This window comes from Centropristis striata, chromosome 2, assembly GCF_030273125.1.
Source record: "Centropristis striata isolate RG_2023a ecotype Rhode Island chromosome 2, C.striata_1.0, whole genome shotgun sequence".
NCBI lineage: Eukaryota > Metazoa > Chordata > Actinopteri > Perciformes > Serranidae > Centropristis > Centropristis striata.
In genome coordinates, this window is record NC_081518.1 from 32,212,042 (window position 1) to 32,239,467 (window position 27,426).

The 27,426-nt window shown below is 40.3% G+C and overlaps 1 protein-coding gene across 1 annotated transcript in view; it reads left to right on the forward strand.

The window, feature by feature from the left end:
- The window catches only part of spata17 (spermatogenesis associated 17), a 36,395-nt gene extending 9,337 nt beyond the window's left edge, over positions 1–27,058 (forward strand). Inside the window, exons 5-9 of the mRNA XM_059346587.1 lie at positions 2,984–3,107; positions 7,683–7,925; positions 10,590–10,738; positions 11,420–11,529; positions 26,903–27,058. Of these exons, the coding sequence (XP_059202570.1) occupies positions 2,984–3,107; positions 7,683–7,925; positions 10,590–10,738; positions 11,420–11,501 (598 nt within the window). The 3' untranslated portion in view covers positions 11,502–11,529; positions 26,903–27,058. The remainder of the gene's footprint in view (positions 1–2,983; positions 3,108–7,682; positions 7,926–10,589; positions 10,739–11,419; positions 11,530–26,902) is intronic.
- The last annotated feature ends 368 nt before the right edge of the window (positions 27,059–27,426 follow it).

Below are 27,426 nucleotides of genomic sequence, written 5' to 3' on the forward strand. Positions count from 1 at the left end.
AATTAAATATTTAGAACCTGGCCAATTAGCTGCTCTGGAGCTGGCCTGGACGACCGCAGGTGGGGCCCGCTGTCCCACACTGCCTCACTCTCTGATATCCCATCAGCCCTTTGACGCCCCGTTGTGAACCAGGTAGTAAATAATTGAGGAACAAGTGAGAAACTAAGCTGTACTATATTAGTCATTTAAATAAGTTAACAGTCCAGGGTGAAAATGTCAGTTAGAGCTTCAGTTATTTGAAAGTAGTTCAAGTTTGCTTGATTAGCTTGTCCAACAGTTCAGTGCAGAGTGGTCATACTATGGCTTGCTAAGCACATTTTTTGTCTTCCAATGATCATTTGATGGAGTAATGCAATAATGAAATAATACAATGGCAATGGCAAAATGAAACTGTATTAAGTAACAAATTAATGAATAATGTATTGACATGGAACTGTAGTTAGAGCACAATTGTATTAATACTGTCATCTTGTCTTACAATTTAATGGCTTTATATCAACTCTAAATATATTTTTCAGTAATTGGAACTCATGAAAGGATAGATTAACAATTTTTCAAGACACACTGTCCAGAGAAATACAAAGATGGTTTTTTTTAAAAAACCTGTTACTTTGTTACTCATTTGATTTGTCTAATTCAGAATGCTGACGCTGAACATTAGCTCCAGATCAACTTAAAACTCAAAAAGCTGTTAAGTGGAAAAATGGCACACAATTTAAATACCGTACAGTAATGAGCTTAAACAAAAAGGGAGGTTTTAATGAGTACCGGTAGTCATTGTAGGAGGAATATGAGTTTGTATTACATTTGTTACATATTTCTTTCCAACCTTCTCACTCAAGGGAGATACTATGGTGACTCAATCAGCATATTGTCTGTATTCACAGTAAATGACTAATGGTAAATACAAACTTGAATGAAAAAGTTCTAGCCTAGTGTAGAATTTTTTTTTTTTTTTAATATATACAAAGAAGTGACGTTAATAAGTTAATAAACCAAATACACTACATAAATATAACAGAACATTCAGCAAAAGTCTTTCTTTCTTTCTTTCTTTCTTTCTTTCTTTCTTTCTTTCTTTCTTTCTTTCTTTCTTTCTTTCTTTCTTTCTTTCTTTCTTTCTTTCTTTCTTTCTTTCCCACAAATACACACACACACACAAACTCACGCACACACACTCAGGGCATGCGCTGTGTGCCGAACAAGGCTAATGAGGGTTGTATGTTGTGGCGGCTGGTTGGGTCGACACAGATCGAGGTGCCTTCAGCCGTTACAAATCTGTTTGGCTTTTGTCCACTACACAGCAATTAATAACACTGGGGCTGGGGGCAGGGAAGCAAAGGTCACCCATTCAGCCTGACACACACACACACACACACACACACACACACACACACACACACACAAAAGGACACAGACGTGTGGACACACATACAAGCAAAAGTGTGTGAACACATTATATGAACATTGATACAAGCATACACACGTGCTGATACAGTCACACTTAAACACTCTCAGAATCACACATATGAGACCACCTAAAACATTGCCAGTCTGTTTTTAAGGCAGTATTAATGCATGAACGAACAGAAATACACATGCACCAATTGGTTTGTGAACCAGACTGTACCACAATAAACCAAAACTTTATATTTCACATTAATAAGTAATATCCCTGTTAGCCAGGTGCACAAATAGAGGCCAAGCAACCTCTATATTTACTATATTTGCATACGCACACAAGCACACATAGACATGCAGCCACACATCTACACACATCCTTAAATTACTGTGCTTAATATTGCATAAACACGCATAGACACATTTAGACACACTCTCATTCTTACTATACAGACACACACACACACACACACACACACACACAGTGCTCTGCATATTTCATTTATTTTGTAATTTAATCTGGTGCTGAGGAAGGAATGAGAATGCAAAGGCAATGGGAACGGTGTTGTGATTTCTTTTTAAATGTCAGTAGCCGCAGAATGTGTTAACCTCACATTACAGACACTATGAATATTCTGATTCCTCTGTGGGGGCTTGTAATTGAAAACAAAAGTTGGCCAGAGAAAGAAACAGGAGAGAAGAAAGAGAGGAAAAAGGAGGGATAGAAAAAGAGAAGAAAGATTGTTGATGAGCTATGGCTAAACTCTTATTGGTATTGCTCTCGTGGAATTAGATTGGCTTTACTCTAGCTGTGTGTCCGTGTGTGTATTTTCACATTACCATGGCATGTGTGTTTTAGTAATTGTTTCCAATTCCCATTTTAAGTTATTACCCCCTTGTAACAATAAGGCTGTGTGACTGCGGAATGAAATTGCTGTGTATGGGCTTTTAATGCATCCCATTTAGCCAGCTTCGCTTAACAGATGTCACAGACAGACCTGTCCTGGCTGCGGTGATGAAATATATCCATCATCCTCCCACTTATAGCCTCTTGCGCTCTCACTTTGCTGTTTTCCTTCCAAGCTGTCTCATTCTCCTGTTTTTTTTCTCCCACAGCTCCTCTGTTTTCCACGTCTGTCTTTGTCCCAGTCTCTCTCCTATCATTAGGCAGTTTTTTATCCATCTGAAGGACACTTCAGGGAATTGTCAGCTTTACGACACAACTCCAAATACACGTGCACAGATGTACTTGCATGAAGTTTATATTTTGTACAGTCCTTCATTTAGTATATGTATATAAAGTGAAGTAGCTGAATCTCAAGATAATGTGTTACATAACAGGAAAGGTATCAAAACAAAGGTATAATCACAAGTATAGCAAGTATGATAATATTGGTCTTGTTATTGATTTGACCACTTATGTAGCCACAGAATTATATCAAAGAAACGTAATTAATAATCTTTTTTAATATTTTGTAAAATGTATATGTATTTTATTCATTTCTGATTGTTAATTATGAATTAATGGAAGTTTGGAAATGTTATTGCAAAAATATTTGTGAATGGTGTGTGTGCCCTGCAGGAGGGAGCTGCATGAACTTGAGGAGCTCCAGAAAAGAGAGAGAGACTGTGTGGAGATGGTGAAAGTGCAGTCAGCCAGGGTCTTCCAAGCTCACCGGTTACATCACCTCCTCAGTACGAAGCAGGTTGGTCTACAGGAATGTGATCTTACAGACCAACATGTGACCAGAAGTCAATATTAAATTGTGATTCCTCCTTAACTACACAACAATGGTTCAGTCACAAATATTTTACATACAATTAATTTGAATTAAGGTTTCCATTAAATATTATGTATTCATCAGTTACCAGTAGTGATAGCAGTGGGATGAATGTGGTCCGTTGGGTGGGAAGTTGGTTATACAGCTAATTGTGTCAACATTATTTTTTACAAAATATCTAAATTTGTTTAATTTTGTGAAAAATAGTTATTCAGTATCATTTTAAATTCTAGCTTTTAAATTGGCGGGAAATTAATTAATCTTAGTCTCTAATCATTGCCTGTCATTAAAGATCTTCATCTCTAAATGTAACTCAGCATTGCAAATAGCACAGGGATAATGTTGCGGCATATTAATTTTTTATCACATATGATAAGTTATTACAATAACCTGCTCTCTACAGTCATACATGTTTGGTATCTCTGAAACAGAAAAGTTTGAAAGATCGTGTTTATGATTGGAAAACTAGAATCACTGTCAATAGCAACAATAACTATGAAATACAATTCTATTTGTATTGCCCAATATCACAAATTTACCTCATGGGGCTTAATAATCTGTACAGCACAAGATGCCCTCTGTCCTTTTGAACCCTAGCACTGGATAAGGAAAAACAAAAAAACCTTTAATGTGAAAAAAAAGTAAGAATAGAATAGACTCAAGATAATAATAATTATAATTACAGTGTAGACAATCCATATGACATATCTACATAAATGATGGAAATGGATCCAGGAGGATACCAAGCAGCTTCCAGATGTGAACAACAGATAGGACAATGAAATATATACACAAAATGGAAGAGAGAGAGAATAGAGTATTCCAGCATGTGGAATGAGGCACTGACAGCCAGTAGAGAGAGAGAGAGAGAGAGAGAGAGAGAGAAAGAGGTCCCAGGATGGCCGATGGTTCAGCACAGAGAAGTCTGATTTAAATGACAGAGTGAGAGACAAGAGCCAGATAAAGACAGAGAGATGCACAGCAGTGAATTAGTAATTATTAAGTAATAATTCCAATAAGGGTTCTAACAACTGAGGTTGCAGGCAGTGATGTGAAGCAGCATCAGAAACACTGTTTCCTATTGTGTTACTCATATGTGGTGTCATTGTGTGAATGAATGTCGAGAATATACAGGCAACATCACAACTCACTGGAAACCTTAATAAGAAGTGCACACTTACACATGCATACGTATGCACACGCGCAGCTAGTTGCAGACTCATAGGCAATGAAGTACAGCGAAGGAGCTCCTCTGGAAAACAGCTGCAGAGAGAGAAAGGAAAGAATCTACTTTCTTCCCTTCTGTCGTTAACACAGGTGGGCTGTGTGAAGTTCAGGTGTGTGTGTGTGTGTGTGTGAGAGAGAGAGAGTAAGTATGTGTCCTCATGGCTCTTCTGATGTGCTGAGTGGAGTATTTTAGTGCTTCCCTTGGCACAGGTGTGCATGTACGTATGTGTGTGTGGCATCCACGCATCTCTGTGACTCCCTACTGGGATCATAATGAAGACAAAGCACACTGGTCACTGTTGATTCAGCACCACTACTCCTCTCTCACTCTCACTCTGTCGCTCTCTCTCTCTCCTTCATGCCTGTGTGACCAGCATCGTCATCATCTGGCTTACAACCTTCTTCCTGCAGGTATCCCATGTTCACCTAAGACTTGTAAACATTTTATCATGAAGTTAGTAAGGTGGAGTGCAGCAGAGTTTGCATTCTGTCAGATCAAATTTGACTCTCCAATTGCTTTGGATTGAATGTACACTCTTGTATTCATCATTTTTTTATAATTTCATATATACAAATTTTGTGTATTTTATAATCAAGCAAGAAGGATAAAGCAAGAAGAAAAGTTTGCATGCTCCTCCCCGCCCTCTGTCCATCTCTTCTCTCTATATATCTCTCTCTCTCTTTCTCTGCATATGGCAGGGGACTCTTTCCCTTCGTAGCTCTGACCTTGTCAGCAGTGAATAGATGGCTCTCCCACACAGTTCATCCTTCCTCACTTCTCGGACCCCAGCCCACACACACACACTCACACACATACACACACATACTCACACACACAGCTTACCAAAAGGCCCCAAGTCCCCATGACAGAGACAGAGATGGTGTGTTCCTGGGGTCAACATCATTGCTCTTCCCGTAGCTAGGTTGGTACTTTTGGGCTTGCACATGCACGTGTGTGTTTGTGTGTATGTGTTTGCGTCTTTAGGAGTGTCGAGAATTCCGTTTGTGTATGTATTTGTGTGTCCCAAGCCTTCTGTTCCTTCCTATTTGAGTTACGTGTGTACAGGGATTAGTGATGTATTTTATAAACGGATACTGAACTCCTAGGAAATGTCATGAAACACGCAGAAAATCTTGATAATGAGGATTTTGAGTGCTGCATGGTCTATTGTATGAACAACTTTGAGGGTACATTATATTCAATCAGCACTATAGGCTTGATTACAGTGTTTGTTACAGTGTTTTCTTGTTTGCCATTTTGAGAGTTTTTTAAGAGTCAGGAGGACTTTTATTAGAAGTACTTAAAGGAGAGTGTGAATGTAAAGGAACAGTCCTTATGATGTAGTCCAGTAACACACCAATAGGAGGAATACAGTATCAGCATGTGGAGTTGGTACAAGCTTCAGTAATGGTTCTCTGGAGGTACAGAATGATTAGGCACAAATATACAGCTCCCAAAATATTCTTTCAAGGACATACAATGTGCCATTTTCAAAGTTAAATTTACACTTGAGTAAGCTCTGAGTCAGAAGTTATTTTGAAAGACGAGAAGGCTAATAAAATAAATTATAGTATAATGTTCCTCATTGTTTTTAATTATATATTAAAAATATATATGTCTATGACCAATATTTACTCCTGCTAAGGTGGTTATGTTTTCGGTCCTTTTGTGTGTTTGTTCGTTTGTTTGTCTGTCAGCAGGATTTTGACTTTTATTAACATTGTGTTATTGGGCATTTGAGCTATTTGAGCAGATTCATGTGTCGTTAGAATTATTGGAAAAATTCCCAATCATATTTCATGGCACACCTGATCTGTTTCCTTTGTTATTCATTGTCATGTTAATACTAGAAGCATATACTTTTGACTCTGGCTTGATCACATTAAAATTGTATTTCAGTCATGAAAAACACTCTATTTTCAAGAAATCGTCTGTCCATTTTGACCCCAAAAAAGGAAAGGAATTCAAGTTTGTGCTGGCATGAAAAGCTGCACCAAGACAGGGAACCCTTGGTTTAAATTGTATCCATTTGTGGATAAATATCCTACAACCCATGGTTAAAGAAATAAGGGTCAATGGAGTTAAATTAATTTCTCTCTACTCATTCTGAAACACTTGACATTTACAATCAAAAGTACTCATGGCATAATAATGAAACATTTACTAATTAACCACTCAGTTAATATGTTATTTTAAAAAGAGTGAGGTTTGGGTCGATATAGTTGGAGCAATTTCCCACTTATGCCCTTTCTCTCTCCTCTCTCTGCGTTGTCCCAGTCTTTTAGAGTGGCCTAAATAGCAAGCGGTGTTATTAGCATATAGAGTAGATACAGAGTCCTCCAACTCAAAGCTTTGGTCTGGTAATTAACACACAGGCAAAAGGATCACTGTGATTTGAATAATTATTACTGAGGCTGTCTGTGGCAAATCTCTACCCCACTTTAGAACAGGGGAGGCAAAGTTTTGTATGTGTGAACATGTGTGTATTTGTGAAAGTGTTGCTATTGTAAACAACTAGATTCAAGTCTTGTATGATGCCACATGTGACGTGCATGCAGCTAGGTTGTCCCTGTAGTAATTTGTTGTTATCTCTCTATCTGTCGAAACTGCTCCAGCCAAATATTTAACCTGGCAAAAGCATTTTGTTGGCCAAGAGCCATGGTGTATGCATTTCAGGCAGTGACAATCAACAACTGTTGTCAGCAGGGACACAGAATGATACATTTCACAAAGTTTAGGTTAATATGGATAATATGAAGGGCAATAAAAGGCAAAACACTGTTGAAAAACTATTTCAAATTACCTCAGAATATTGCCCATAATAGTTAAAATGACTAACAGTTGTTGGTTTCATTTAAGCTGTCCCAAGAGATGGCCGTTCCATTATTTGATGTTTCCCTTGATAAACAAAACTACTTTTTGATTTTCCCTCCAAATGGATTTTGATACATAATAGTGTTTGTGGAGTGAAACACCCATGAGGCCATCCTGGTGCCTTAAAACCCATGAAGTATAATGCCACTAATAGTAATCCAACTGCAACGTCCTTGGTTTAAATCAGGGTGGGGACCTCTGTTGCATGTCATCCCCTCAACCATCCATATCTTTTCCATCATAATTTAATTTGCTAGACTAAGACTATAGCTTCATAGTCAGTAACTCATCTGATGCACGGTCAGTGGCTGACCGTACACATCTAATCATGTCACGTTGCTCATACTGATACTCTGTCTCTCTCCAGCTATAGGTTTAACCTCTCTCTCTTTCTTTAGTGCCCAGGGGTCTTCAACTCTCCATTTAGGCCAGCCCCCCATGAGATGGAACTACTGCTGAGGAAGGTCAAGTACCAGGCCCCCACCAAGCTGGCCCCCAGGGGCAGGGCTTGTCTCTTGGGCATGCCTGGCACAACAGCCCCCAGTTTCCCCGGGACTCTTGGATCCCCATGGATCAAAACTACTGGAACCTGCTGCTCGTCCAGGTCCATACTGCCCCCCATTGCCAGCAAGAAACAGCAGGTGAGATGGTTAATGGAACGACCATGACAGACATGGACAGGTGGAGACAGAAAAACAGAGCGCAGTATTAAATAGACATGACTATAAGATGGAAGAATAAGATAAAAGAAAAGCAATGGAGCATGCACAAGAGGTGAAAGAGAGTAATCATTTTACAAAGTGTCATACTAATTATTAAAGACCCCCAACATCCCCTTCTTGTCCCATTGGAGATGGCCCTTGATGAAAGCAGACATCCTTTAAAACTCCTTTTAAAGAAGAATGACATCATTAAACATGGCAGAGAGCTCTCTTGGGGGCTACTGTACAAGGCCGTTTAGTGTCTGTATTTCAGTCAGTACTATATGTGCGACTGTGGCCATGTGTAACTATCAAATGTTTGTCTGCCACAGTGTGTTTGTATTTATTAAAAGTGGGTGACATGCAACTTTCATCCAGGCAATATGATCTGTGCTGTGACACAGGCACATAATATTATTTGTAAATTTACTTAATCTCATTTAGTATCTTAAGGGACCTTAAATTATTGTATTAAAGTTGCATTGTCATTTTTGAAAGAGACAAACTCACAAGAACACAGTCTTGATCACGTTGTCGTGTTATTATTGCTAAACACCATGCCTCCTTACATATTCCGGACACACAGCAACATGGGCATCCTATTGAAGTTTTATTTCTTGAGAATTTTATGTTTGTGCACTTAATCATAGTGCAGCTGCGTGTTTGACTATGCTTTGCGCATGTCTATGTACGTTTGTGATTGTGTGCTTGTGTGTGTATGTTGATTATTTGATGAGGAGCCATTTCACCATTTGTGTTATTTACGCTCTGTAGCTCTTTATGGCAAAGCGCTTTCCCTATTATTAGTTTCTAGTAATGTAAAACATAAGTGAGCAGAAATGAGGCGTGGATCTGTCTCATTTTATTAGCTGCACTTTATACGCGCGCACACACACACACACACACACACACACACACACACACACACACCCAGACATGTCTCCAGCTGGCTTTAGTTAGGCTGAGTTCATTAATGATGTCAGGAAAGTCTCTTGGTGCTGACATGGAGAAGAATATATTATATATCTATATTTATACATGTCTCTCTTTCTCTGCCTCCCTGTTTCTCTGTTTTGAAAGTGTGTGTGTATGTATGTGTGTGTGTGTGTGTTTTTAGTGCAGGAAGTCCCCCTTTCTTTCTTTTGCACTCACCCCTACACCCCACACCCCTCCCTCCCTGGTGTGATAACTATCTAGTGGTGATGGATAAGGTTGAGGTGCTGGCTGTGGAAGTGGTCAGGCCAGGCCACCGATCCCGTGGCGATAGGAGCAAGGACAGGGTCCCTGTCCCTCCCTCTATCTCTCCCTCGTCATCCTCCCTCCTTTTTTAACACCAAACAACAACTGAAGGTCACCTCAAACAAAGCAACAACATTTAAGTTAATCTGTACTGCAGGAAGTTTACACATCACTCTCACAAGAGAAGGTATACACTTCCCCAAGCTACAGAGAAACGCCTGTTTAGAGGTTGCATTTTGTTATTCTTCTGAACCAGATACATAAAAGTTTCAACATTTATTTGGCATTTATAAAAAAAAAATACTTTGAATTAAGAATTGACACGTTTCCATTTTACACTAAAACTACAAAGGGATAGTGAAAAAAGCATCCCTACTATTTGTTCAGTACTAAGTTGGATTTTTATGTTTTATATATATTAAGAGCACAGATTTAAAAATTGCATTTCTAGAACATCCTCAGCTTTCCTTGACTTATTTAAGAAAATACTGCTTAGACTTTTATAAATTAAAAAAAAAACAGAAAGTAACCATGCCATTGAATATGTTTCAAGTGTATTCAATGCCTTTAGTACAAGTGTGGTGAGCATGATGAAGTCTCAAGGCGATGAAAGGGGGGAAGAGAGGTTAGACTGGGAACGGCACAAAAACTTGCTTAAAACAATATTTCTTTGTCTTTGCAACTCTGATATGTCAGTAGACATCAGAAACCCATCACTCCAGGGTAGGAGCCACAATGTCAAGAAGATGCACAAGGAATAAAATTGACAGACAGCTGTTTGAAGTGTATCTGACTTGTTGGTAAGATTAGATGCCAAAAATCTGTTCGGAAGTTGTTTTATATATGTATATATACTAGAACTTCAATGAGGCCCAACACTGTTAAAACACATTAAAAATAATATACCATTTTTACTTAAGGAAAGGATCATATGTTGGGGAATAATGAGAATAAAGGATATTATTACTGGAGTTCCGGAAGATAAAGCCTGATTAAAACACAAATGTCTCTAAAGCTTATCAGATTATGAAGATGTGCAGCTGAATGTGCATGTTCCCTTTTGATTTTGCTCACTCTTAGCTTCTCTCCCTTCTCTGTGTCCCTCACTTCAACTCTAGCATACTTGGTCTTCTGGTCTCCTCTTTCTCTCACCTGATATAATTTTCTTCGCTCTTTTACTCTCTCCCTCTCCTGGTCTCTGTGTCACGGGAGGAGAGATGAAGCGGATTGGCCTCTGGTTTTAGCTGTAAGCCATCACTACCTGTGGGAGAGGGATCAGAGAAAGAAAGAGGCGGGGGTCTAAAACAGAGAGATACAGTGATCATTATCAGATTCTTGTGTGTGTGGTGGCTGTGATTATTCCAGGGTCTGTTCAGAGAGCCTGGGGAAGTGTGGGAGCAGCGCGTGCATTGTCCTGACCTGACGTTACGTCTGCAGACCTCTTACACACACCTGGAGGAGGCCCAGAGTCAGCTTCGCCAACACGAGTCCATAAGGCCCCCCACTGGCACATTGTGAGAACTCTATGCAGAATACACGTGAAAACACACCCACACACAATATTATATGACAAAGCCATCCTCATACAATCACACACACACACCCAATAATTTATTTTTTTCTCAATTATGCCCTTTTGTTCTCTCATATACATCAAGGCAGACATACTTGAAAACATACATGAGTGTGCACATGTCTATTGTATGCACTTAACGCAGTCACAAGCAAATTCATGCAACATTAGGTATCAAATGAACACATCCTTATTATGAAAATAAATGGGTGTTTGCCAGGAGATTATTTTAAGGCTGCTTCAGTCTCTCCCTGCTTTATTTCAAGGCTTGTATTGGTTTTAATTAGAAATAGTGCATGTGTATGTATGTGTGTGTCTTTGCTAAAACACTTGGCTACAACCTCATTACCACTCACAAACTAATCTGCTTAGAGTGTGTGTATGTGAAGTACTGTTATTAACCCTCTGTTTAATCTGTCTTGCACAATCATTTCCCTGACTACAGTATAAAAGACCACCCAGTTTTCTCACCACTCCAACCCTCTTCAGTCTTTTGTCCCACTGCAATCAAATAACTATATAGACATTTTGTTAAAGGAACTTGCATATCATATGTTAACTACAACTGCAACCTTTATGACGTATAACCTTTTTTATGTTGTTTCTGTTCTTCGCCAACCAGAGGAAGAGGAGGTATGCCCCACCACCTGAGCCACAGCAGCAATTCCTTTACACAGCCAGCCTATGCCAATAACTTCAGATAGTGGATTCCACACTGACTCCCAAGTGGAGGTAGGTTGAAAACAAACACAAACATGATTATTAGTATTATTATCATTCAGTTATTGGGTAAACCTACTATGTGCCTAAATTAAGACATATTTGGAGGACACACACCCACCTAGCCAACATGCTGTGCAGAGATGTAAAGCTGATAAATGTCTCCTTTTCTGCCTGGCTTCCGCACAAACACATACACACACACAGAATCCATCAAGGTGGAAAAGGCTAAAAGCCATGTGTGTTATGTGGGATAATAATGATGTGGTAAACGTCTACATGACCCATTTATTTCAGACTGCTGCCAAACATTGTTCAGCAAAGACCAAACACAAGTAAATATTTTTTGCATTTTGCTATTGTATTTCACTTAATTTAAATAGTTTCTTGCAAGATTTGATATGATAATGTGGGATATTTCATTTTTTTTATGTCACCTAATGTTATGTCCATACAACAATCTCAATCTTTCAAACAAGAGTAAAAAGTCTTTGATTGAGGAGAGTTAAAAGGCGTCTAGTATCGACTGCAGACTAATAGTAATCCTATAATATTTTTATTATGATCATACAGTTATTATAGAAACCCTTGGTTACCCTTTCCCATCAAAGTCTATCGCTGTCCAACCTGTGTTAAATCCAAGTCTACAGCTGGGACATGAAGCCAGGTCAGGCTACACTTGTCAACACATGCAAACTAATGCCGGTCACAGGTTTATCTCGGGGTTTCCTGGGTTTTGGTCTAAATGTATTATTCTGTACTAAAAGAAAAGAGGGAAAACAGAGACGTTGTGCAGTCTAACCTCTTTCAACTTGAGTTGCACAAATTTGTCAAAAGTGACAGCAATTTAATAAATCGCCGCTCTCCATCACACGCATATGCACACCCACCCACACACATACACACAATTCCCAGTTATGCCCTCCACTGCCCCTTCTCCATGTATACGTAAATTAGGTGTATGCATGGGTGTGTGTGAGTATGTTAGAGAAAGAATGTGTGTGCGGGGGCCCTGCGGTCTGGTCCAGGCATTAGGTAATTGACTGTGTCTTTGCTCAAGGCCTTTCATGGATCACCGTCCTTTATTAGCTCACTTCCCAGCACACACACACACACACACACACACACACACACACACTCAAAGTTCCCAGCAGCTCCACCCCAACCTCTTACCCCCCACCACTAGCACCCAGACCCAATTGCCCGGAAACGAGGAGTGAAACAAGGGAGAGAGAGAGAGAGGAGCAAGGGAAGAAGGAGAGAGCGGCGACAGGGGAATGAACTAACACGGCCCCAGGAAGTGGAGATAAATAAGTATGGGGAGTGAGTGGGCGGGTGAATGGGGTCTCCTGCAGCTGACAACAGGGGCCTGGGGAGTAAGACCCGTTTTGCTTGATGTATCTATGCTATATTTTTAAAAAACAGTATTGATGGAAAGCTGTTTGAGCCGGTGTGGTAAATTAAGGTTTTCACTGATGCTATTAAAGTAAAGTCATCTGTAAATTTAGTTTTTTTCAACTTATACATTTACGTTTGTATCTGTAACTTTTGTAATTTTGTAGAGGTGTACATTTTGTTTTCTGATTTCAAACTCTGTTTTGCAAGTCTTGCACACACAAATGCATGCATGGAGACATGTACACACATACATACCATCCAGACACACAAATTAATACATGCTGGCTAAACTTGACCTTCCTTTTCTTTGTGATTACACTGGCTGCTGCTGTGTAGGATGTTGTTGAAGAAGAAGATGATGAAGATAGCAGTGCCTGCTCTCATCCCAGTCGTGTCATTCTGCTGTCACTCAGAGCTCATCAGATCTCAGATTTCCCCCCTTTCGTCTCTGTCTGACTCTCTATCTTTCTGTATCTCTCTCTACCTCTATTTACTCTCTCTTTCTTCTCTCGCTCTGTGGTAATTAGTGCATTAGTCCTATCGTTGGCATCACCCCCAGCTACAGCAGCAGCCAGCAGAGCTTCTTGTCACAGCTCAGAGGGCCAATTGAGTGGACAGCTCAACCCTGGTACTCATCATCTTCATACCGTGCCCAGCCAGCCTCCCCCCAGCCACATTATCTAGCTATGTTATCCAGCCATGCTCCTAATTATTTTCAAACCCCAGCCACAGCCCTCTCACCCAGCCCTTGCCACATTACCTAGCCCTGCTTGTAATCATCACCCTAAGCCTTGCTTCAGCCCTCTACACAGCCTGAAGCCTCATCATTAACATAGCCCAGTTTTTTCCTAGTTCCAGACTACAGCTCTCTGGCTTGACCACCACAGCTCTTTGCAGAATGCACAGAGCAACCCCAATCCAAGTTCTAGAAATAACCCATGACCCCTTGACCTTTATTCACCTTAGCCATCTGCATCACAGTAAGAAAGTCTATCAATGCAAATTTAGCGCAGCCTGTCACAACATACACATCCACACATAATAACGTAGACGCTGGTCCCCACCTCTCCATGAACTCAGTGGCCTCGGCTAAGGGGGGCTTTGTAATGGTTGCCCTTTCTCCAGCTCCTACTGTATGTGCCCTTACCTTGACTTCCCAGGTTCCTTCAGACCCTCTTCTTCAGCTCTGCCTTTTATTCATCACATCTGTTATCCTTATCTTTCATTGAACCCACTTGTAGAACCATATTTTAACACCAACCTAAAATTCAGAGCTCTCCTTAAAAACCAGTGATGCTGGTTAAACTTGCGATTTTTGTCGACATACAGTACATGGGTCAACATCCATCATCTTACTCCACTAATGCAGCGTCTAGTGGTTCTGAATGTCGTGGATAGAATATTTAATAGTAATCACATTTGTCACACAAATTGCATGAATGTGAATAACTTTGTGGATTACTTGTTTTGAAAAAAAACTTCTCAAATTTGGAAACTTTAAAGCTATACTATGTAGGATTTTCCTTTAAAAAAAGCAATGCATCCACTGATACAGAAATCACAATTTTATGTCTTATACATAATACATAACTTAAAAATTTCTCTCAATCATCACTTATGACCCATTGGCTGGGTGTGGTGGTGTCTGGCTCTGCAGGAAGCGTGCCTTCTAACTGTGTTTCCTCTTTCCATTTTGCTGTGATTAGGACATGTCGGCGCATCACCCTTTGGGCACGAAGCTACAAAAATAGCAGACACTGTGCTGAAAAAAGGAAATAGAGTGAGGCAAAACGCCAAGTGTCCAATGCTCATTCCAAAACATGAGTGAATCTGGGGTTTTCTTCCTTGAGCCATGGAGGAGGAGCCAAGTTTGAATGTTGTGTTTACAAACAGTAAGCAGCAATTCCTGCATAGTTTGCCTTTAATACAGCCAGCACTGTGATGTACATCGTAAGACAAAATACCTTAATGTTTTTTAGCTTCTGCACCAGCTAAATGCACCAGAAGTGACTAATTTCAAATGCAGATATGGGAAAGCCCTCTCTGTCTATGCTAATTTTGTGGTTGTTTTATTAGCCATGTCACCAGCGGTACTGCCTGTAACCATAGAGGATAGCTAATTAGGAGGCTACGTGCTAATCAAGTACACTGCAGTGAGTGGTCACGTCTGTGTCTGTCTGCGCTCCAAGCCTTTCCTTCCCATCGCATTAGACTGACACCCGTCACAACTTTTAAAAGAATCAGAACCAACGTACACTGATACACAACAGAACACACATGTGCACAGGCATCTCTGCTTTCCTGAACAACACACGTAGACATATACAATCACATGCACTCACTTGAATACACGCATATACAAGACCATTTCCACTAGCCTAGCAGCACATACACTTTAATGTTGCAACAGCATTGTCCTCGTTACCTCCTCTCGCCAAAACACACATTTTCCGCACAGATACTCTGGTGTAGCTTTATTATTATCATCATTGTATTGTAGGTGCAAAGCTTCAGGCAACAGGGACAGGAAAAGTGTCTGCACACATACACCCACATGCTGGCTCAGTTTTAATGGCCTCAGCTGTAATGTATCACCATGATGCATATACGACTGATGTATGAGAGATCTTTTTAATGGGAACAGTATTCATTAGCAATTAATACCTAAACTGAAATAGGCCACAAATAGAGACAAAGGAATTAGGTGGGGCAGGGGCAGCAAATGCGTGAACTCATATGTGTCCATCTTTTATGTGTGTCTGTCTGTGTATGTATTTCCTACGTTATCACGTCCATCCATCTCGCCAGCTCTGCTGCATTAGTGTCCAGGTTACTGCGGTGAGAAAGAAAGAACGCTAATTCTCCATAACTATTTTACGGCATGTGTAAAACTCTGCAGCCCCTTCATTTGCACAACCGTAAAACATTCCCCCTGCCACACTCCTTCCTACTCAGGACCTCAGATTTATCAATTAACCCAACACTTTGCTTCCATTACAGTGGCATTTTGCACTACGAGGCCTGCATACAGAGTAACAATGAGGGCTGAGTGCACACAGCTTGATATTAAATGGACAGTCTCAATTAAATGATTAGCAATCATATTTTGGTGTGAGTTAAGAGAAAGAATGACATAAGACTTTATTATTTATGGTGAAAGCTGTTGGACCCGGCTTGACCAGATTAACTCGGGTCACTTCAGGCCAATTTTTTTTTACTTAATTGGATTAATTTATGTCAAGCTCCTTTTTAAAACTAACAAATAAAAATGGCATTCACAATTAATCATTAAAGAAACATATTTAAACCTACTTCTGAATACTACTCAAGTTGTGAATATGTTTAAGTCAAGACCTTTTCACAAACAAAATTACTGTCTGGTTTAAAAGATGTGACCGTATTTTTCAAATATGAAATGAAATGAAACGCATATGAAACTTTAAAATGTTTTTTTTATTTGCTTTGTAATTGTCAAGTTATCTTAGTATTAGTATTCACCCTAATTGGTATTAGTATTGCTATTAATATTAATAGAACACAGCGGTAGTGGTAGTGCAGTAATGCAGTACTATTTAAAATGCATAACTATGTTCCATTAAAATAGAAAAACAGAGCTTTAATAATGATGCATTTCATTTGCAATGGACTGGTGTCAGTCCAAATGCATCCACTCAAGTACATTCCAACAATACATTTATTATGTATTTTGCATAAACCTGTATATGGTCATTTGAAATAAGGCATACTTTCAGGAAACACAACAACTTAACAATAACCCCCAACTTAAACTAGACCCGCAACCTATATTTAATTAAAAATCACTCTTTTAGCCAGACAAAGAAAAACATTTATAAAATACATTGTCATCATGGTTATTCTCAGGCAAAGTGGAGATGGAAGATTGTTTTCAGACTTATTTAGATAGTTTCCTCTCCATGTATACATGGATGTAAGAGAAAGCAGGCAGGCAAGCAGGATAAGGATGTCTGTGCTTTTTAATGGACTGCCTGTCCCTGTGCAGATATGCTCCACTGAACCATACTGTATGTAGTGTGGTATAATCACTGCCTTTCTCCATCTCTATCTCCTGCCATCACTCTTTCTTTCCCTTGCTGTCTTGTTTATTTTCACACTTTTTTTTCTTTTTTACTCTGTCCTCCCTGTCTACAGTACCTAGCTGCAACTTTTTTTCTACCCCCCACCCTCTTTTTTCCTCGCAAACTATGTGTTGTGCGTATGTGTATGTGTGCATACTTGAGGAACATGACAGCCCTCTCATACAGCAGTGTATTGGTGATAGAAGTCAACCCTGGCTGTGAAATGCAAATGGATTGGGATGAAGCTATGGTCTAGATGGACACAGAGGATGCAGCAGACAGGATACATAGACTTACATGTGTGTTTTGCATTCAAAAAAAGTAAAAGAATACATTTTCTAATATCAGGTAGGAGATGTGTTTTGATTCTCTTATGTTGCCTGTTTCCTCTTGCATTTTACATGTTGTCTTTTTTCTGAGGAATCCCCTTTCATTTTCTGTCTTTCTGTCCATCCATCCTTCCATTTCACAGATGAAAGAAGTGTCCTTTGGTGAAATGTGTCACTTTATGATTTTGTTTCAAATATGTTTGTGATTTCCATACTTTGTTTTTGTTTTTTTACACTTTGTAGGCACCCAGATGTTTAATTGAAAGCCACACCTTTACTGGTGCTATTAGATTATATATATATATATATGTATATATATATATATATATATATATATATATTTATATATGTATGTGTCTTATTGCTCATATGCTCACTAGCCGCCACAGGGAGCATGTCTGGGGGGCTGGGGTGGTGGTGTGAGATCTGGAAAGGGAAGCAATCACAAACACTTAAACCTGCAAATGGCCTTGATGTCCTGTGCTAAGCAGTCTGTGTTGACTGATGAGCCTGTTAACCCTGGCTGAAACAACTCCAGTACGGGGATTAGACAGCAACGCTGGTCCCGGCTGTTCCTGGCCCATTTTGCATGGGAATTGTGCATATTTAATCTAAGGTGTGCCGAGGTGCAAAGGCAAGCCCCCCTCTTCTCTGTTTCTCATTATAGATGTGTAATAGCACCCCGAGGCTGGGGGCCTTAATTCACCAGCCCCAACCCCAGTCTTAATCTTTCCCTCAGTCTCAGCCCACACCTCCCCCCCTGTGCCTACTCTAGCCCAAATCAGTCCTAGTCCCAGCTCTCTTCCCGAGATTTGTCTCCACTAGTCTTCCTTACATTGTGCTATTGGCTAAGCCCTGCAAGTGCTGGGCCAAAGTCTTTTTACCCAAAGTGGGCATTCAGACAGAAAACAGCAGCACTGAAACAACGTAAGGAGCTGCACTTGTGGGTATCGGCAAAGTCCGCAGTATACTTCCAAAAGGACATGCATGTGTAGTAGCAGCACACCACTACCCTACCACTTGTAGCATAGTGGCTGTGCAGACTGGCTGTTTTGGGGCATGCGGCTGTCAACACAAAATCTATGTGTACATTCTCTGATGACTTAATGTCACGCAGACCTAGCAGACCCTCAAATTCTCACAGATGGAGAAAGTATAATTTCAGCTTTGGACAATGAAATGTGATCCAAGAACTTTGCCAAATGACGCTGTATTGCATTGCAACAAAAGTTCTTCATGCTCAACTTCTTTCAATCCAATTCTTATGCCAAACGGTCTTCATGAGTCCTCGTGCTCTGTTTCACTTTACCCTGACAGACTCTCTATGACTTGAAGCTGAACCTGACCTGAAATATCATGACTGAGTAGCAGAAGACTATACCATGTGCAGAAGCTGACTCATAAGAAAAAGACCCAATGGATATGCAATTAAACACATGATGTTAATGCTTAAGTGATGAAATCCGGCTGGCCAAAAGTACATTCTACAAATAATCACACTCATCCATGCTGGATTTTTTTTTTTCCTGGACTTGAGACCAACTCCTCTTGCCTCTTGCTCTTGCATATGCAACGGCAAAATTGCAAAAGGAAAATTTGGCTCACGTCAAATTTGTAACTACTTCACTTACTTACTACGTACATTTATTGTCTTTTATGATGCCTTACCTGGAAGTTTTTTGCCCTAAACCTTTCAATCCTAATTTGTCCTCAATGTCATTTTGTCAAAACAAATATGAGACAATTCATATTGTGAACCCAGTATTGCAAATTGTATTGTTACATCCCTGCAACTCTTACGGTACCCTGAAAAGAACATAGGAGTGTATCTTGGTAAGAACATAAAAATATTAGAAACCTCACGGCAGTGAGATCAGTTAGGCAAATGAAGATGTTTTAGCAGTCTGTTTTCCAGATTATAACTGTAGTAACTTTTCATGTCAACCAAAAGCGTACAGGCACATGCCAATTGTAGCCGCTCATGCCTTCAGTAGTTGTGTCCTCGTATGGACTTGCTGCTGCTTCTGGTTTAAAAGGTTTCTTTGTTTCTTCATGTTGCATTAGTTGGGAATTCTGCATCCGTTCTCTAGTTAATGTGCTTGAGTGTCAATGACAAGAGCTCTCTGAAGCATCTATCCATCTAATTCCATCTATCACTCCATCTCTCTCTCTCTCTGTCCTCTCATCCCCCTCTAATCCAGCCAACACTTCTCTGCAGGACAGAACAATTAATGTGTCTTCTCGTTTACTTGCTCCTCTTACCCTTTATCTTTTCTTTTTTCTCTCTTCCTTTTTCTTCATATTCCTCTTCAGATGATTTTCTGATGCATCTCTCATGCATCACATTACTACCTTATGAGAGAAAAGTATGTTTAAAATGACTGTGTGTATGTGTATGTGTGTGTGTGCATGTAAATAGTTTCAAGAGGGACCCCGTGCTGTGTGTGTAATTTCTTGTTTGTACATGGTCCCAAACATCTTTGACCACTGCGGAGCCAGGGGGAGATGTTTAGAGAGACAGAGAGGTTGAACAAGACAAAAAAAAAAGATTGAGAGAAAGGGAAAGAGAGGGGGGAGAGGGGAAAAACAGGATGATAACAAAAGCAGCTCGGATTTCACAGACGCATATTTCATCAATCATGTGAATAAGTCGTGGTGATTATGCATGGCGGTGGCAGGCCGAGGGGGGGCTGATTACCATACACCATAAAGGCTGCTTTCTTATCTCACACACACTGATTAGTTTCTGTCTGCAGATAGCCTCTCACTCTTCGCTCTTTTTCACACACACATACACCTACACAGACACTCATGGGGTGCGTCTGTCTCTGGCATACACATGCATGCACACACACAATGCTGCTAAAATTCCAAGTAAATGGAATTTACCGGGTGACAGTAGGCCAACCCAAGAGCCAGATGAGAAAGGTTTACAGAGCCCCTCATTGCTAACTGGTTCTACTTAATCAGGAGTAAGAATAATCTTCGAAAGAACTGTGATAAAACCATGGGAAATGCATTCAACCCTTCCCCCAAAAAACGTACGTCAAAGGTGGATTTGGGTTCTAAGTGGCACAAATGAGTGTGTTTTTGGAAGGAAACATGGATGCAGTGTGATAAGAAATCAGAGTGTTTGCTGAGATGTGTTCTAGAAAAAGGAGCAGGCTACTGACATCATTAGACAGGTTTTAAGGCTCTTTCGTCAAGTTAGGTCTGATGATTCATTTTGCAGGAAAGTAAAATGTTTCTAAAAAGGAGAAGCATTGTCCCAATCCGATCTCAAACACTCTGTATCAGGGCAGATCACAGCATTTTTAACTGATTGGTGTTGGCTATTTAGCCATATTGAGCCGTACGATCCAATCCTTTCTGATCCTGTTTCTATCCTGTTTGACAGACACAGGTGATTCCTGTCCTGTGTGACAAAAATAGGTGATTTTACCTGTAAACCTTTAATGCATGCGCAACAAGTACAGCCGCCGTCTCTCAGCTCTCCTTAACCGTCTGTCTTGTCCATTCTGTCGAGCTCCGTCTGTGTTTAAGCCCAGTGTCTGTCCTGTTTCATCTGCGGTTCCACCAGACCCAGCCCCTGCTTGGGCTATGAAGATGAACAGACAGCAGGACATCCTCGTGAGCAAAAAGCCAATAAGAGTAACTTGTTATCTTCTTAAAAGATGTAACACGTAAACTCTCAATAGAATACATTTCAATCTGGTAACTGTACCAAAGCAATAAAAACTGGAGGACAGGAGAGAGGAGGAGAGAGAAATTCCCTCCAGACAGCCATAAAGCCAAAAAGCGGGTTTGTAATTTTATAGGCTACTCACTTGAAATAGGAAAAAATAACTACTATGGAACAGCTTGAATGCAACTTTGGATGCAAATCCAATGTTGTCTCCATGTGCTTAGCTTTACCTTTTTCTAGTGGATTGAGCAGTCAACTGGAAATTGAAACCATAGTGTCTTCTATTGCATTTCCAGGCTGATATGTTGTGGCCCTTTTTTGTAATGTAGGAACTTTGGCTTTTACATGATGCAGAACGAGAAAGAGAAAGTGAGGCAGGAGCAGGATGAGGAGGTGAGGCTGGGGCAAATTAGCTACGTATGAAAGGCCTCGCTTTGTGTCTCAACCAGGGAATTAGAAATTACTCCTTTCTCTTGCTCTCCTCTCTCTCTCCCTCGCTCTGATATATAATGTAAACTCATTTGGTAACCAGGCTCGAGCTGCGTCGCGCTGTCTGAGTGTCTGCATGTGAGAAGTGCGCCTGGGACGCATTAGGGCCTCCTGACAGGGGCCTGGGTGAAATAAGTGAAATTAATGGAGCTCCTTTCATGTCGGACAAGGCCGCGGCACCCCTTTCACGCCGCGTACAGTCACAGAAAAGTCAATACTTTTTTATTACTCCTCGCTTGCCCTACATTCCCCGCTACAAGTGCTCTGCTCGCTAATTGGTTTCAGTTTGCAGAGAAAGAGAGAGAGAAACAGGAGAGGGAGAGGACTCCATCCCAAAGAACACTGAAGCAAATAAATCAATCTCATATTTTTTCTCCCCGCTGTCTTTTTTCATTGAGTAACATCATGGCAGAGAGAAAGAGATGAGAGAGAGAAATAGAGTAGAGAGGGAGAGGGTAAATGGTTGGTTAGAGCACGTCTGGTCCCCAGGGAGCATAATGATATCTGGGAGCCTGTTAATGGAGACGAGTGGTTAAAGTGGTCTGGGGCCTGGGCCAGGTCACCCCTGGGGGCTTCTAACCAGCAACCCCACCTCAGTTGGCTGCTTGCGCTGTGGGCTCAGAGGCACAATGGAGCATCCCACCAAAATATCATTTCAGACAAATGCTTTGATAGATTTGTAGAAAATGACATTCATTCACTCAACCATGTGTGTGCGCAGATGTTGGAATCAGTCTTCAAATGCATCAATGCCTGTTTAGTGATTGTTTGCATGGTGTTGCATTTGTGAAGTATGCTGCACTGATGTCATATGTATGTAAAAAAAATATTGTCAGTATGTGATGGTCCGGGTGCAAAATGAACACATCTTTTTTTTTTTCTTTTCACTGATATAAGAATATTTAGCAGTTGCAATTTAAAATGACAGCTACTAGTGAGTGAACAGTGATGCGTCATTAACTTTTAATTCTTGTGTTAATAATGCTCCCATTCTGCATTCACAGAACCTGGCATGCCGGTTTTGTGCCAAAGTCTGTTCCTCCCTTGAATAGTGTTTCCCTTTTATTGAAATGATGTTTCCCGTGGCACAGCCCTCCATCGTTAAGGTTAGGGATACATTTTAGTTCAGATTTAGGAAAGGGCAGATGCATATCTTTGACATAACACAGCCATGGTTAGTGAAACTGGTTCGACTAAGGCCGTTTCATATAAATATTTGAAGGAGTTTTAGGAACAAATCAGTACAGATTCCAATGGAAAGTGTCTCAAATAATGCAAACCATTATTTGCATGGTATCAAAAAACATGTCAGAACGTTCGGCATCACATTTGAAATGACATACCAAATTGAACATGAAGCATTTAAATATAGAAAGTCGCTCTTTGGGACATAAACTTAGATTTAAAAAAAAAAATTGAAGTTATGAACTTTGAATGTTTACTCGTTAGGCTTATTTTAAACTACATGAACTGAACTTTGAGCTCGCTCTCACTCACAAACTACACATACACATTATGAATTATTAGGACTTTGACTATTATTGAAACTTTATAACTGTGTGTGCCTGCACTTCTGCTAGTACACTGTGTGTGTTTGCACGTGTGTGTGCCTTTCTGTGCGTACTGTATGTATGTGTCCTGTCTGCCAGTATGCTGTTCACTGTTGTGTTAAGCTTAAGTGGCAGTGGGGTTAGCCTCTTTCAGAAACAGCACAGCCACAAATTGATGTGACACTTTGAACCCTCTCCCTCCTCTCCTCCCCGCTCGCCAGCTCACCACCTCACACACACACACACACACACCAATCAGCCTCCAGTTAAAAGGAGGTTCCACCAGTCTCGTTTTCTTTCTGCGTCCCAGCTTTCACAGCTTTAGAGTGTGGGCTAGGGTAGGTTTGGGGGGTTACAGCATATGTGTATGTGTGTGCGTGCAAGCGTGTGCGTATGTGTGTGAAGGAGCTGTCACACAGGGCTGGCATCAGCATCCAGTTTGCCATCTCTTCCTCAGCTTGACAAGTCCCTGCTCCCTACCCCATGGCTAACACACACACACACACACATCGTCTCTCCATCTCTCTCACACACACATGATATGTGAACACACTGATCACATGCAATGTATGAAAGCATACAATTACATTGCATTTATAACTGTGCGCGCGCGCACACACACACACACACACACACACACACACACACACACAGATATACCTTGGTGCACTGGCAGTGCCATGCTGCATATTACACATGTTCTGGACAGTGTGACAACACATCAAGTCACATCACTGTTACTGAAAAATGTCGCTGAATTTAGACCAGAATTTGCTGCAACTTCTGTGTGCAAGTGTTTCTATTTGTGCACACGGCATCACCGTGTGCTGGTTATTGTGCGTGTATGTGTGTGTGTGTGTGAGATCTTCTCCACAGTTGTTGGCGTCAGATCGCGGAGGGGTTCTGTTTGTTACAAGGACAGGCTTGTCCCCGCCCCCAGGCATCGGCATTACGATGATTGTCATGGCGATGGAGTATGAGTGACAGGCGGGATCACATGTGGTAGCCGGGGAGCAGGAAGCCCGAACCGCCCCAGTCCCTGACATTAGTTTGTCCTTCATCAAAACTTTACACTCGTTTATAACTACTCCCTCTGTTGCAAAATCTCTCTCGTTTACTTCTTTTTTTTTCACCATCTGTCCCTCTCATGCACTGATCTCTCTTTCTCTCTTTTATTTCTATTTCTCTGGCTCTTTCTCTCTCATTTACATTTCATCTTATACTCTTATATCTCCACTTCTTTTTCTCCTCATCTTTCTCTCATTTACTTCTCCATTTTTCTCTGACTGTCTTCTTCCAGTACCAGGTATTAGATATATTTTGGGGCTATTTTGGGCATCACACTGCAAGTAAGATGCACTGTGCATTCTCTGAGCACCCATGCTGGTAATGAGAGTCACTGCTCACAAACACCTATGGAACAGCAAAGTGTGTGTACTTTTTATCCATCCTCGTTTTTTTCTTGATTTTTTGTTGTGTTGATACAAAGTGTTGATGCCTGCGTGTGTGTATGTACACAAATTTGTGTGTACATGTGCGTTTTGGTGAGAGAGCAAGAGCTTTTTGTGCATCACAGCAGAAAAGGAGGTCAGGGTTTGCACAGACTCGGGCATTCATCATTAGCCTGCTGCCGCTGCCGGTAATGTTGCCCGTTACAACCGTGATTAAGAGCCCCGCTTAGTTCCAGCAGCCGGTGCAGACGCACAAACACACACTCACATGTGTGGTACCAACCAGGTCTCAGGTGCTCTGTAGTTATACAGGAAACTCTCTTTAACGGCATCACCGGATTCTGCGTTCGTGTGTGTTCGTGTGTGTGTGTGTGTGTATGTGTGTGTGTGTGTGTTGTTTAGGGGGGCTGTGATGTACATGGTCTCTAACTGCAAGGAGGCTTCAGGGCCTGATGAGAAACCTGTCACAGTCACTCATGAAAAGAGCAATTCACCACTCCACACACACACACACACACACACACACACACACACACAGCAGGATGTTGCACATGGTCGTGGTGAGTGTATTTGTGAATCATGATGGATGGATGTACACCTTCATCCCCATTTATGAAAGCCAGAAAACTGTCATGACAGCCTTGGTGTCCTTCAGCCATCTTCATTGGATTATGTTATTTTGTTGAGAAGTATATGAGACAGTCCACTTAAAACTACTTTTGCCGTGCTGTCCCTAATCAAATGCCATCACATCATGCTACACTACATTGCATCCTGACAACTGTAATTCAAATTGATCAAAACAGATTGCAAGAATGTTTTAGTAGGTGAGATGAATAGCCACTAGGTTACAATAAAGTCTGCTTTCCCTGTTGCACCGGTCATCCCCAAATTGTTTAGGGCCTGTGATTGTTTTTTTACAGGACAATTTTTTTTAAATTAATGAAAATTGTAAAATTATTTTTGAAGTGGGTGACCACCGGTGATTATTGGAGAAGAGGTGAAATTTATGGGGAGATAGCAGGCCAACAGTAGATGCCACATAGAAGTGGTATACACCATCTGAAAGATGAGAACCTGATTAATTTGAGATGCAGCTTAACACTGTGTGCTACTATTCATAATTCTGTAGTTAATGAATAATTAACCCTTTGATGCACAACATGGGTCTAAAGTGACCCGACTAAGTTTTTATATTCTATATCTTTGGAATAAATTAATTTCATTATTCAGTATTGCAGGTTTTCCTCAAATAACTTTTTAACTCAAAACAATTTTTTTGTTTTCATTTCTTACTTTTTCAATAAAAAACCCTTTTTTTATCACTACGCTTCTAATGCACAAGGTCATTTTTGACCCATGTTGTGCATTAGAAGGTGTTTATATGTTGTCACCAATTTAAAACCTGACAAAGAAGACACAAATATTAACTATACTATTTTGTTAAATTGGTCTTTTTCCAATGGAAATTATTATTTGGTGGCTCTAAAATATGTGATTTTCCAATGTAATCTGGTGGTTCTAACAACTCTTTAAAGTTAAACGTTAAAAATAACACAAACATAGTTACACTAAATTAACAATGTGAGTGTATGTGTATCACTTTTTGTATCACTACACTTCTAATGCACAAGGTCATTTTTGACCCATGTGTGTAAACTTGATGTAATAATACAAAAACTATTTTTCTTCATAAAGTATGAAAGGAAAAATGGATATAATGATCTGATGTTGTAATAAAAAAAGATATTCCAACACACAGCCAGCATAAAATGAATGTGGGTCATGTTTGACTCATGTTGTGAATTAGAAGGGGTTTATATGTTATGCATCAAAGGGTTAAAATGCTAAATGTGTATAAACATGAATATTTAATCCACAGGAGTTTCAGCTTTCCAGACATACCCAATTTATGCAATGCTAAGACTGTTGAGGAGCCCAGGTATGCAGAAATATTCGCATTTTGTACTGCATTAGAAAAACAAACAACATGGGAATAGCATAAAGTAAGCATGGCTGTAAAGGGGAAAAGCATGGGTACCCATAGAACTCATTTTCATTGGGATATTTAAGATCAGAGGTTAAGGGACCCCTTCAAAAAGGCCAGTTTTTCCTTAGCTACAATTAAACCTTAATTTATTTCACACCCTTCTCAGCAACATGGTTGGTATCAACGGATTCTTTAGGTTTGCAAATTTCAAATTAATATCTCCTCTACAGCTTCTTAAAGAAAAAAGTCAGCAGTGCCTGCCGGCGGGACATTAAAATGCTAAGGCTTATACTATGTATTGGCCTCATTTTTTATCTCTGATGTGTTTTACCTTAATCAAGGCAAAAAAGATTGAATGTCTTTCCTTTTCTTTATTTCTCCCATTTTAAAAAAAAGGTTTCTCTCCATCACTCCTCCTGGTGTTGTCTCCTTCTCTCCAGCCTGTCAAGACAGTGTTCACCACCTACAACGCCTTTGACAAGTGTGTTCCTCTGTACTCAAAGGCAGGCAACACTATGAGACAGACCCACTTTTGGCCTGAGGAAATCAAGGGAAATACAAATAAAGGTTGCTCATTGTATTTATTACATTGTATTTATTTAAGTGCCTGATTTGTTCATGTAAACATTTTCTTCCTATGAGACTTTAAAGGTTAAGCTCTGGGTGCTGGCAGCATTAAGAGGAAAAAAAGGCAAAATTGATCATCTGCATAAACTGAAAGAAAACACTTACATACTACAGTATTCTGCAGCATAATATGTCAGCTGTATTGTCCAATATATGTGTGACTTAGAGTCACTGAATGGAAATGTGTGACAAAAGCAGGTCTAATCCAGTGACTCATTTTAAGGGACAGAGTGTGCGCCTGTAGGCAGTGATAGTGCCAGCAGAGTTAACATGCCCTGTTAAAAATGCTTACT